This window comes from Alosa sapidissima, chromosome 17, assembly GCF_018492685.1.
Source record: "Alosa sapidissima isolate fAloSap1 chromosome 17, fAloSap1.pri, whole genome shotgun sequence".
Taxonomy (NCBI): Eukaryota; Metazoa; Chordata; class Actinopteri; order Clupeiformes; family Clupeidae; genus Alosa; species Alosa sapidissima.
In genome coordinates this window covers 19,266,499-19,278,429 of record NC_055973.1, presented here as the reverse complement: position 1 = coordinate 19,278,429, position 11,931 = coordinate 19,266,499, and the positions used below count along the sequence as shown (strand labels likewise).

General features: G+C 49.1%; 1 protein-coding gene across 2 annotated transcripts; it reads left to right on the top strand.

Moving 5' to 3' along the window:
- Positions 1-652: 652 nt before the first annotated feature.
- ankk1 (ankyrin repeat and kinase domain containing 1) lies at positions 653-11,406 on the top strand. Of its 2 annotated transcripts, XM_042067669.1 has the most exons (9): positions 653-955; positions 4,858-5,140; positions 6,147-6,295; positions 6,444-6,493; positions 6,714-6,869; positions 9,108-9,220; positions 9,685-9,709; positions 9,951-11,203; positions 11,317-11,406. In XM_042067669.1, the coding sequence occupies exons 1-9, from the start codon at positions 780-782 to the stop codon at positions 11,350-11,352; spliced, it is 2,241 nt and encodes a 746-aa protein (XP_041923603.1). In that variant the 5' UTR covers positions 653-779; the 3' UTR covers positions 11,353-11,406. The 2 variants fall into 2 exon arrangements, with proteins under 2 accessions (XP_041923603.1, XP_041923602.1); XM_042067668.1 differs by having other exon boundaries at positions 9,951-11,406.
- Positions 11,407-11,931: the final 525 nt, after the last annotated feature.

Genomic DNA, 11,931 nt, shown 5'->3' with positions numbered 1-11,931 from the left:
AGAGACACGATTGCAAAGATTTGGAAGGTCATTCTGAGACGTGGGCTTTCTTCATCAAGACCTCACTTCTAATACTATAAATAATGGAAAAGACTCCGAGATGAATGCAGTATTCATGGATAATCTGTTTCCAAGCATTTGATTTGGCTTTCTGACGAAACTCAGAGGAGGGTGGTGGGAGGAAGAGAGAATAGAACACGATTCAGAATGAATTTTGTTTAAAAAAACAAAACATCATGGGCAATTTGCTGAACTATAATGACTTATTATTTAAGTGCTTTCATATCCAGCATGTTGTCCTTCTCCATAAACAGACGTGTGTGTGTGTGTGTGTGTGTGTGTGTGTGTGTGTGGAGTAGTTTGAGTAGTTCACTTCACAGAGAGTGAAAGGAATCACTTCAAACAGTCCATCTGGGTCTGAGAGAGAGAGTGTGTGTATGTGTGTCTAAATTAGGCCTGGGCATCAGAGCCATAGCTCAATGTGGAACAGCCAGTTTGAGAGGCCTCGAGTGAGAAATCCGTCCCGCCTGCCAGCCCGCCTCTCCACCCTCCAGGCCTAAAGAACCGGCTCTGGAACATTTCTATGCAAATGACCCCCCCCCCCCCCCCCTCTCCCCGCCAACCTTACAACAACTCCATGAAACATCTCAGAGATTCTGGTAAGTGTCACGCCTCTCAGTAGCAAGGCAGAGGGACACACACACACACACACCCTCTCACACACACACTCTCACACTCACACTCTCGCACTCACATGGGATCAGAGAGCAGGCATTGCGATGGCTTCCGTCGGCGCTGAGGTTTTGGAGAAGTTCCGGCTCTTCTGCCGCGACGACTTTGAGGGAGACTGGGCGAAAGTGGCAGAGCGCAGCTTTGGACGGGTCTACCGCGTTAAGCTCAAGCTCTGGAGGGAGAACTGCGCCCTCAAATGCTTCTCCAACGCCAGCCACTACAGGTATGCCACACAAACACACACACATGCACACACACAGACACACAAGCAGGTAAGACATACAGACACACACAAGCAGGTAAGACATACACATACACGCATACACATACACGCATACACACGCGCACACACACACACAAACACATGCACACACACATGCACACACACACATACACACACACACACACAAGCAGGCAAGACACACGCAGGTAATGTACACACCCAGTAGAACACGCATACAGTACACACCTGGTGCGACATCTCATGTATTGAGTCAATGTTATGATAAATTGCAGGTTTCAGGTAACACAACACAAGTAGCACACCTGTGCACTTATGACACACCTCATTTATTGTTCATATCTAGGACGTGTGATGGCCCAGTATGAACTCCCAGCTCAGCAGTGTACTGTAAACTCTCCTTGTTTTCACTCCTTGTTTCAGTGATCCCAATCCCAATCACTGAACACCTGTGTTTCACTTCTCTGCCAAGCCAGCGCAACAAGTTTAACTGCAGTTAGATTGCTCTAAATGATACCAAACCAAAAAAATGTACCGGTAGTTTATTATGACCGCCGTGCAGTGAAGCGGCGGTCAAATAGGTTTAGAGTTTGAGTTAGAGTTGTTTTCCGGATTTTTAAAAAAAAAATTTTTTCAGTTATGATTCCTGGGACACTAAAAGACCGGGGTGCACAAAACTTGGTGGGCATGTAGCCCCACAAGGATGACATGGAACCATTGATGTTTGGTTCGCCCCCACCAGACTGGACCTCCCGAAAGGAGGGTAGGGTGGGCTCAGTTTTCTGTGAATATCTCGAGAACCTTAGGGCAGGGGTGGGCAAACTGCGGCCCGCCAAGTACTTTCATCAGGCCCGCCGAGCATTTCATTTGGTTATCAGGCTGCTCGCTATTTTTTTCCTGCGATAGAGACGATGTTGGTTAGCTTTACTGCAAACTGCTGTTCACTCTCCTTAGAGAACGTTTACAATGTCAATGACAAAACATCATGTTAAATAGAGATGACATCATGTTAAATTAAGTTAACTCTTAGTTATCTCCTTTGCAGCAGATCTAACATGAACATTATGCAATCCATTTAATTGGGAACGCGTCTGTACTCACGAGAGGGAGAGAGAGCTGCAGGTTCCAGCTGGCTTGTCATTGTTGATAACTGATATCTCCTTCTTATAAGAAACTGTAAACTGGAAATCATGAAGGCAACAGTAGTTCCCACTACTGACCATTTAAAAACTGTGAGAGGGCCCAGCCATAGGTACAGCACTAGCCATAGTGGAGCAGGCAGAAGATCATTGAGAAATAAATGTGAATTAAAGCGACTGTCTTAAAGCGACAGTGCACAATTTATTGGGGGGGGTGGGGGGGGGGTGGGGGGGGGGTGGTGTTGTCGTGCGGCCCACTGGCCAATTTTCAAAACCCAATGTGGCCCTTGAGCCAAAAAGTTTGCCCACCCCTGCCTTAGGGCCTAGGAAGACCACATTTTTTTAGTAATGTTGGTCTCAAGGGGCCATGTCTACCCATAACCACTCATTTGATGTACAGTATAGCGCCACATAGTTAAAAATGAAAAAGCAATTGTTGAAAGATACATCTTGCTGATGCGCTGGGACACATCATCAGTGATGTAACCTGGGGTCACTGGGTGTTTCGGGTCTTTCAACATCAGACACCCTCGCCCAAGTTGATCAGACTCCGGCCTGTGTCCCAGCAGCATTCTTCCACGGATCAGCCCTCTTGATCCAAAGCCATCTTGTGGCTCTTTCTGCGGCTTCAGTTGCAGATCTGATGGCCTTCCTCTTTGCCTCACCGGTGAGGCCCAGCATGGTGAGGACTTTGCAGAGGGACCGCACTGCAAATCCTCGGCATCCCACCTCCAGGGCTTCACAGTAAGTCCTCCAGCCTTGGCTCCTACACTCCTCCACCAGCTCCTGGTACTTGGCACGCTTCCGCTCATTAGCCTCCTCCATGCGTTCTTCCCAGGGCACTGTCAGTTCCAGAATGGTCAATTGTTTGGTGGAATCAGAAACAATGATCATATCTGGTCGGAGCCGTGTTGTTGTTATTCTTGCTGGGATCTTCAGCTGTTTGCCCAGGTCCACTTCTAGCTGCCAGTCTGTGGCGGTTGTGAGGAGACCTGACCTGGCCCTCGCTTGGATAGTGGGCTTCTCTCCAGCTCTGTGGAATCTGATTGACTGAGGCTTGCTGTGGTTCTTGGTGGTAGTAATGGCCTTGGCTATACTCTCAGCAACCGCCTTCAGCACCTGGTCGTGGCGCCAGCGGTAGCGCCCCTCTCCAAGGGCTTTAGGGCAGCTACTGAGGAGGTGTTCCAGGGATCCCCTTCCTGGACACTGGAGGCAGGATGGTGTCTCTGCTTTGCCTCAGACATGGAGGTTGGATGGACTGGGCAGGACATCATAAACAGCTTGGACTAGGAACCTGATGTTAAGGGAGTCTGCTCTCCAGATGTTGGGCCAGGTGATCTTCCGTTGCAGAACATTCTCCCATTTAGTCCAAGCTCCCTGTTGTCCCATACCCACCATCCTGCTGGCTCGTTCTTCCTCCACGCCTGCCCGCACTTCCTGCTGGATGAGATGTTGCCTCTGTTTTCCCTGAGCCTTGTCCACCCTGGTTGATGGGAAATAGCCAATACCTGCGCGTCCTGAGGCTATGGACCCCACCAGTACCTTCTGCCTCAGTCGCGACTTCCGGAGCCTCGACTGCCCTCCATTTCCGGCCTGTTCGCACCTGGATACCAGCCGATGCCACCTTTTCATCCCTGGATTCCCTGTACTGCAGGGCTTCTCGAGTTCTAGTCACCATGAACTCTTCAGTGAGTCCACTGAATGGAAGCTTCAAGGTGTTGCTACTGCCGTACAGGGCAGCACTGCTCAGACTTCGGGGTAGGCCAAGCCATCTTCGCAAGTGGCTGCTGATCTTTCTCTCCATGGCCTCTACAGTTGTAATGGGTACTGCGTATACTAGTAGAGGCGCATGACGCATTGTAATCGCAGGTATCTTTGGCTGACAGGTTCAAAACTGCACAGATTTTGAAGTGTAGGATCATTATGACACCCTCTGAATGCATGCAAGTTTTGTTGAATTCCGTTCATGGGGGACCATACAATAAATAAATATATGTGTACAATTAGTGACTGTACACTACACATGCACACACACACACACACACACACAGAAGCACACATATACACAAAAGCAAATGCACACATGCACACACTCACTTACATACACAAAAGATGAAAGAGTAGTGGATGGAGTAGGAGATGGAAACAAATTGACAAGCGTGATTTATTTTTCCGGAGAGAATGTGTAGGACTGAGTGGCGGTCATATTTTATATCGCTTTGCGGTACATCTAGTTTCCTTAGTCTTACCTGGATGAAGTATGAAGCATTGTCACCAGAGGATTCAAAGTGTGTTTGTGTTGGTAATTTCGGATATACTGATAGACTCTCAGCTGTAGTTTCCTCCTGTGTGTGTGTGTGTGTGTGTGTTGGCCATTTCAGATGTACTGATGGACTCTCAGCTGTAGTCTCCTTGTGTGTGTGGACGTACTGTATGTGTGTGTGTGTGTTTGTATGTGTGTGTGTGTGTGTGTGTGTGTTGCCCATTGCAGATGTACTGATGGACTCTCAGCTGTAGTCTCCTTGTGTGTGTGTGTGTGTGTGTGTATGTTGGCCAATTTAGATGTACTGATGGACTCTCAGCTGTAGTCTCCTTGTGTGTGTGTGTTGGCCATTTCAGATGTACAATACTGATGGATTCTCAGCTGTAGTCTCCTTGTGTGTGTGTGTGTGTGTGTATGTGTGTGTGGCCCATTTCAGATGTACTGATAGACTCTCAGCTGTAGTTTCCTCTTCTCGTTATCAGGGACCTGATGGAGGAAGTGACCAAGCTGGGGAAAGTGAAGTTTAAGTACATCACCTCCGTCTATGGCATGTGCAACGACCCGCAGGCCGTCGTGATGGAGTACATGAACAAAGGCTCTCTGGACGGCCTGCTGTCCAGCCACACACTCATGTGGCCCAAGAAATTTCAGATGATCCACGAGATCGTCATGGGAATGAACTTCCTGCACAGCATGGACCCGCCCCTCCTCCATCTCAACCTGAAGCCGGCCAACATCCTGCTGGACGACCACCTGCACGTCAAGGTCAGCAGGACATCACAACAACAGCACAGGAGGAGGATAGGAGAAGTGAAGAGAAGGCCTGAGAGATGAGTAGACCGCAGGACAGAGAAGGTCTGAGAGACAGGACCAGGACAGAGATTACAGTACATTACATTATTCAGCAGATGCTCTATCCAGAGTCAAGGTCAGCAGGAAAAGACAGAGAAGGATTAGGGTGGAGCTTAGGTGGTGTTTAGGTGGAGCTTAGGTGGTGTTTAGGTAGTGCTTAGGTGGTGTTTAGGTGGAGCTTAGGTGGTGTTTAGGTAGTGCTTAGGTGGTGTTTAGGTGGTGCTTAGGTGGTGTTTAGGTAGTGCTTAGGTGGTGTTTAGGTGGTGAACTGGGCTTTCTACTAGGGAACTACACTTTACAAAGACTAATATACAGAGACCTTGACCAGAGTCAAGATCAGTAGGACAAGGCAGATAAGGGTAGAGATGGTCATAGATGGTCCGAAAATGTAGTCACCGAGGGATATGACATCACACATTTGTATCTGTGTGCTCTTTGCCTCTGGCTCTCCCTCTGTAGTGACTTAGTCTTAAGTCACAGAAAGAAAAACAAACAGACTAAAGAAAAACAAAGTGACTCCCAGTCAAGACATGGTCTATGGCTGTAGTGATTTCTGCAGGGCTTGAGGCCAAAGCAGGGCAGGTTTATTTATAAAGAGCAGTTCCTACTCAGGGCTAGTTTGTTTGTTAGTGCTTTACATAAACAAAAGCAAAGAATAATACTAAAAGGCCAATAGTTGAAAATAATGTACATAAAATAGAAAAAAAATAGAAATAGAAAAAAATAGAAGACATAAAACACACAAAGCAGAATATTTAAAATACAGAGTGCATAACAACTTCCCATTACTGGAAACACAGCCAACAACTTAACTTCATGCCTTGTAGGATTTGTATAGTTTCCTGATGTTGAATTGTGTCTAGTTTTCTCCAGATTAGTTGTGTCTTCAGACGCCCACATCTCAGTTGTGTCTCTGCAGATTTCAGATTTCGGCGTGATAAAGTGGGAGGGGTGCTCAGGCATGGCGGTGATGGAGCATCTGACGGCCAGAGGCAACATCAGCTACGTTCCCCCTGAGGCCTTCTGCCAGAGCCCAGACCCCCCCACAAACAAGTACGATGTTTACAGGTGAGAGGCAGACGCACAATCACTTCTCAGGATGAATGATATTAGCACTGTCAGAATGGATTTGCATCTGACACCTGATGCATAGAGAGTTTTTGCCGCCTGCATGCTGCAGCCTCATTGGTTATGCTCCTCTGCTCTGTGTCTGCAGCGTGGCTGTGGTGGTGTGGGAGATTCTCACGCAGAAGAAGCCCTATGCTGGTAAGTTCATGCTGCGCTGGTTTAAACACGACCTGTCACTCAACTGACACACTCACTCAGCTGAACCAAACCAGTCCTGTCACTCTCCACAACCTACCTCATGTCTCGCCCTCTTTCTTTTTCACTCTCTCTCTCTTTTTCACTCTCTCCCTCTCTTTCACTCTCTCTCTCTTTCACTCTCTCTCTCTTTCTCTCTCTCGCTCTCTCTTCATGGCTCTAGGGGCCAACATGACAGAAGTAATCATCCGTGTGTCGTCGGGGAAGCGGCCGAGCGTGGCGAAAATTCCAGACGACAAGCCCCGTGAGTGCCAGGACATGATCGCCATCATGCAGGAGTGCTGGCAGCAGCACCCAAAACAGAGGCCAGCCTTCTCAGGTACTGCCCAGTCACAGACCAGCTTTCTCAGGTACTGCCCAATCACAGACCAGCTATCTCAGATACCACCTAGTCACACGCCAGATTTTTCAGATACCGCCCAATCACAGGCCAACCTTCTCTGATACCGCCCAGTCACAGGCCAGATTTTTCAGGTACCACTCAATCACAGGCCAACTGTGTTCTGAACTGAAGTTCCACCCAGTCACAAAATAGCCTTCTCAGGCTCACCGTTCACACATGCAGCTTAACCTCCCATTTATAGGCCAGTCTTCCCAGAAAATGTCTTACTGCCCAATCAGAGGCCAGCTTTCTAAAATACTTCCTAACTGTCTAATTAGACCCCAGTTCTTGTCCAAATGCTGGCTTTCTTGGGAAAACCACTAAAGGTGATGATACACATGGGGTAACTTTTTGAGCAGTGCTGCTGGGGAACCACATGAATGGTTCTGTGTTTCCTGATGGATAGATAGATAGATAGATAGATAGATAGATAGATAGATACTTTATTGATCCCCATGGGGAAATTCAAGGGTCTCAGTAGTATACAGACATCACACACAACATGCACTTACAGCAGAAATGGTAAACATAAGTATAAGTATAAACATATAACTAAACGCCACTGTACAATAAAGACAGTAGAAGATAAGAAAGATAAGAAAACTAACAAAACTAAATACTAAATACACTATATAAATTAAATTAAGGAAGTCCAATGTGCTTGAGGGTGATCAAGCATAAGACGCTTGTAGTGACAGGGCCGTGATGAGATGATCATGACAGTTGAATCGTGACTGAAGCACAAAATCAACGGGAGCGCACTAGATCAACAACACTCTGGAACAACGGGAGCGCACTAGATCAACAACACTCTGGAACAACGTTGCTCAGACAGTTGCTTTGTGCATCATCACCTCAAGTGCAAATTGAACAGAGATTACAGTACATTACATTATTCAGCAGATGCTCTATCCAGAGTCAAGGTCAGCAGGAAAAGACAGAGAAGGATTAGGGTGGAGCTTAGGTGGTGTTTAGGTAGAGCTTAGGTGGTGTTTAGGTAGTGCTTAGGTGGTGTTTAGGTAGTGTTTCGGTGGTGTTTAGGTGGTGAACTGGGCTTTCTACTAGGGAACTACACTTTACAAAGACTAATATACAGAGACCTTGACCAGAGTCAAGATCAGTAGGACAAGGCAGATAAGGGTAGAGATGGTGATGAACACTTCAGTTTTTCCACCCTGTTATAAAATCTCTCCCTTCTGTCCTCTCTGCCTCCTGATGCACTCTCCACCCCATTTCTAAGCCCTGTAGACTTCCCCTGCCAAATAAACTCCCTCGCTACAGCATCGGCCTAGCCTGCCCTCCTACGCCCTCCGCCCCTTAGCTTCTGCATGCCGGGCTGTGACCGACACGAGTGCTCTGCCATCCATCATAAGGCCCCGTGCGAGCTGCTTGCAGCCTGCCCCGTGTCTAAGGTCGTAGATGGGCCAAAACACTCTGAAGGACACACAGACAGGAAAATCTGCTGATCGTTCTTAATTACACCTGCGTGTGTGCATAAGTATTCAGTGGAGCGGCAGACATTCCGCCAGCAGGTTTCTGATAAGAAATGATACACACCTAATTAGCATACATTAGCAGAGACTGAATGTAATATGTTGGGCCTGCGGCGGTGGTTTCTCTTCAGCATTGCATAATGGCTGCATGATGAGCAGTATGAATCAGATTAAGAGGGGCAACAAGGCACAATGTTGCTATGTAATTAATAGCGTTGTAAACAAAACAATGTCTCGATTGGGCTACAGACAGCTCAGCACTGTCAAGTCGTGTGACTTTGGCAAACAGGTTCTCTTACATTATTATAGAGACACTGCCAAAAACTTGGTGTTATTGTGTACCTGACATATGACTCCACACATTTCAATGTTGCACTGACTGGGCATATATCTAATGTATAGCTGGTATGATAAATCATGCTAACATTCTTCAAGGGGTTTGTAACCCATGTTAGCCATACCCTGTTAGCATTACACGGAATTTGAGCAATCTCTGTTTAAAGTTTAGCATTATGACCCATGGCAGTCCTCTCTTGTTAGCAATGCACCTATGCCAACTCTCTCCTGGTATAGGTAGCTCTCTCCTGTTAGCCTGTGCCCTTAGCTCTCACCTGTCACCTGCATTAACCATGCTAACTCTGTGCTGTCAGAGTTATGGATGTGCCGATCCTTTTATTACCAGACATCATTGAGAAGACCGAGGTCCTGAGTGAGGTTCTGAAAATCCCTGATGTTGGTCGTGGGCGCAATAAGGAGATACCTACCCTTCCATACAGCACAATGCCCAATCCGAAAGTAAGTTTACCTACCACCACCAAGCACACACACACACACACACAATTATATTAATCTCAAACTGAAGATAAGCATCTCTCCCTCTAGTTCACATTCTCAATCCGGCCTAACCCCCCATCCCAGCCTTATCTGGTCTTGCCTTTTCACACACACACACACACACACACACACACACACACACACACACACACACACACACACACCCTGCTGGAGCACCGGTGAAAATGCAATGTCAGTTTAGGGGGCATTACTGGCAGAGTTCTAGCTACAACTTTCACTCCCTGACCTGAGGACAAACAGCTCTGACGTTTCTTCCATTTTTCTTGTGGAGCACTTTTACCTGTTTTCGCTCACATAAAAGATGTCCGCTGGCATACATCTGTTTAAACAAGCAATTTTCTTACTTGCCAGTAGTCTATTAGTCCCCACTAACAACCTTTTATCTCTCTCTTTCTCTTTCGAAGGAACCAGCAGCTCCGCCATTCCCAGGTAAGTGGTCTCATATTTCATCTGCGATGAATATTTTATCATATTCTATTGTCCGTCATTGCAATATTAAACTCATTTCTTTTGGAGAAATTTGTGAGCAGTCATCGTTTACATCGATTACCTTTTTGCCATTTATCTTTTCCACCATATTTTCCAGAAAATAATATTCTGGTGTATCATTTTAAAAGCCATTATGTGTATGTGACCAGTAAGAGTGTGTCTCTGCTGCCCTTCCTCACAGAGGCTGGCAATGAGGAGGATGCCAACGACGATGCTTTGGAGTCCCTGACCAAGAAACACTTTGAGAAGTTCCATCGGAGCCTGCGCCAGGAGCACGTGGCGATGCGCTTCAAGGACAACAACTCGCTGCTGCACTACACGGTGGCCAGCGGAGACATGGAGAGCGTGCGGCGCGTGCTCGGCCTCGGGGCACAGGTCAACGCTCAGAGCCAGCGCGGTTACACCCCTCTGATCGTTGCCGTGCTCTGCAAACTCCACGACATCAGCGCACTCCTCGTGCAGCAGGGGGCCGACGTGGTGCTCGGGGACGAGGACGGCTGGGCTCCGCTGCACTTCGCCGCCCAGAATGGCGACGAGCGGGCGGCCAGGTTCCTCCTGGAGCACGGGGCGCCTCCGGACGCCACTGAGAAGGAGCAGTGGACACCGCTGCACCTGGCAGCCCAGAACGGGCACGAGGGGGTGGCGCGGGTGCTGGTGGCACGCTTGGCGGTCATTGACGTGAGGGAGGGGCAGCACGGGCGCACACCGCTGCACATGGCCAGCACCTATGGGCACCTGGGCATCGCCAAGCTGTTGTTGGGGAAGGGTGCCAACCCTTCGCTGCCTGACAGCGCTGGCGACTGCCCGCTGCACCTGGCGGTGGAGGAGGGCCGCGTGCGCATGGTGCGGCTGCTGGTGGAACGCGGGGCGGACGTGACGAGCGCTGACGCGCGCGGACACACACCTGTGCACCTGGCGGCGGTACGCGGGCACACACTCATCTGCCGTTACTTGTTGGGCCACGGAGAGGGTACCAACGCGCGAACTGCCCAGGGCTGGACGCCATTACACCTGGCCGCACTGCGTGGGCACGGGGAGACAGTACTGGCATTGGAGGCTCAGGGCGGGGAGGTGGACGCTCGCGGGTCTCAGGGCTGGACAGCGCTGCACCTGGCCTGTCACCATGCACAGGACAAGGTGGTGACTCAGCTGCTGGCGGCAGGCGCAAAGCCGGACCTGGCGGACGACGCCGGCTGGACGCCGCTCCACCTGGCAGCGCGCTCCGGATGCTTCCCCAGCGCACTGCAGCTCCTCTCCCGCCAGGCCGACGTCAACGCCCGCAACCACGCCCAGGCCACTCCCCTGCACGTGGCGGCGCAGAGCGGTGCGGCCGGCATCGTCCGGGCACTCCTGCTCAACCACGCCAGCCGCAGTGCCCGTGACATACGCGGACACACAGCCCTCGACATCGCCCGCAGCAATGGTCACCAGGAGGCAGTCAAGCTACTGGAGCGAGATGAGGAGCGGTAACACACAAAGACACACACACTCACACACATTACACACACACACACATGGACATCGCCCGCAGCAATGGTCACCAGGAGGCAGTCAAGCTACTGGAGCGAGATGAGGAGGGGTAACACACAAAGACACACACACAAAAAACACACACACTCACACACATTACACACACACACACACACTCACACACATTACATACACACACACACACACATATTATGCACATCAGACACACACACACACACATTATGCACATCAAACACACACACACAAACATATACACATCACACACACACACACACACACACACACACACAGACACACAGACACACACACACTCTCCCTCGGGTCATCAGCAGTCAGCCGTGCGTGATGGCAAACAGCAACTTGGTACTGATGATGGGAAGGTGAGCATCGACTTGTCCCATTGATCAGCTCTTCACCTCCTCCGGCACATTTTCCTCCCTGATAACCCTGTTATTCCTGTCTAGCTCTTCAGCTCATAAAGCGCTCAGCCATCGATCTGTTCAGGGGTGAGATCAGGCATTTCTCAACAGTGCTGTTCTTCATCAGAACCACCTGACCTGTATGTTGTGATTACTAATCAGCCTCAACAAATCAGCAGGAGGACGTTGACATGTTAATTTCTGTTGTTGTTGTGAGATGCACTACAATCAACAGTGACATTATACGCTGTA

Excerpts from the sequence above, each read along its gene's own strand:
- ankk1 (XM_042067669.1), top strand. The coding sequence starts at position 780 with ATGGCTTCCGTCGGCGCTGAGGTTTTGGAGAAGTTCCGGCTCTTCTGC. Across the intron at positions 6,494-6,713 it reads GCAGAAGAAGCCCTATGCTG|GGGCCAACATGACAGAAGTA; the intron begins GTAAGTTCATGC and ends TCATGGCTCTAG. Across the intron at positions 11,204-11,316 it reads GCAGCAATGGTCACCAGGAG|GCAGTCAAGCTACTGGAGCG; the intron begins GCAGTCAAGCTA and ends GGTCACCAGGAG.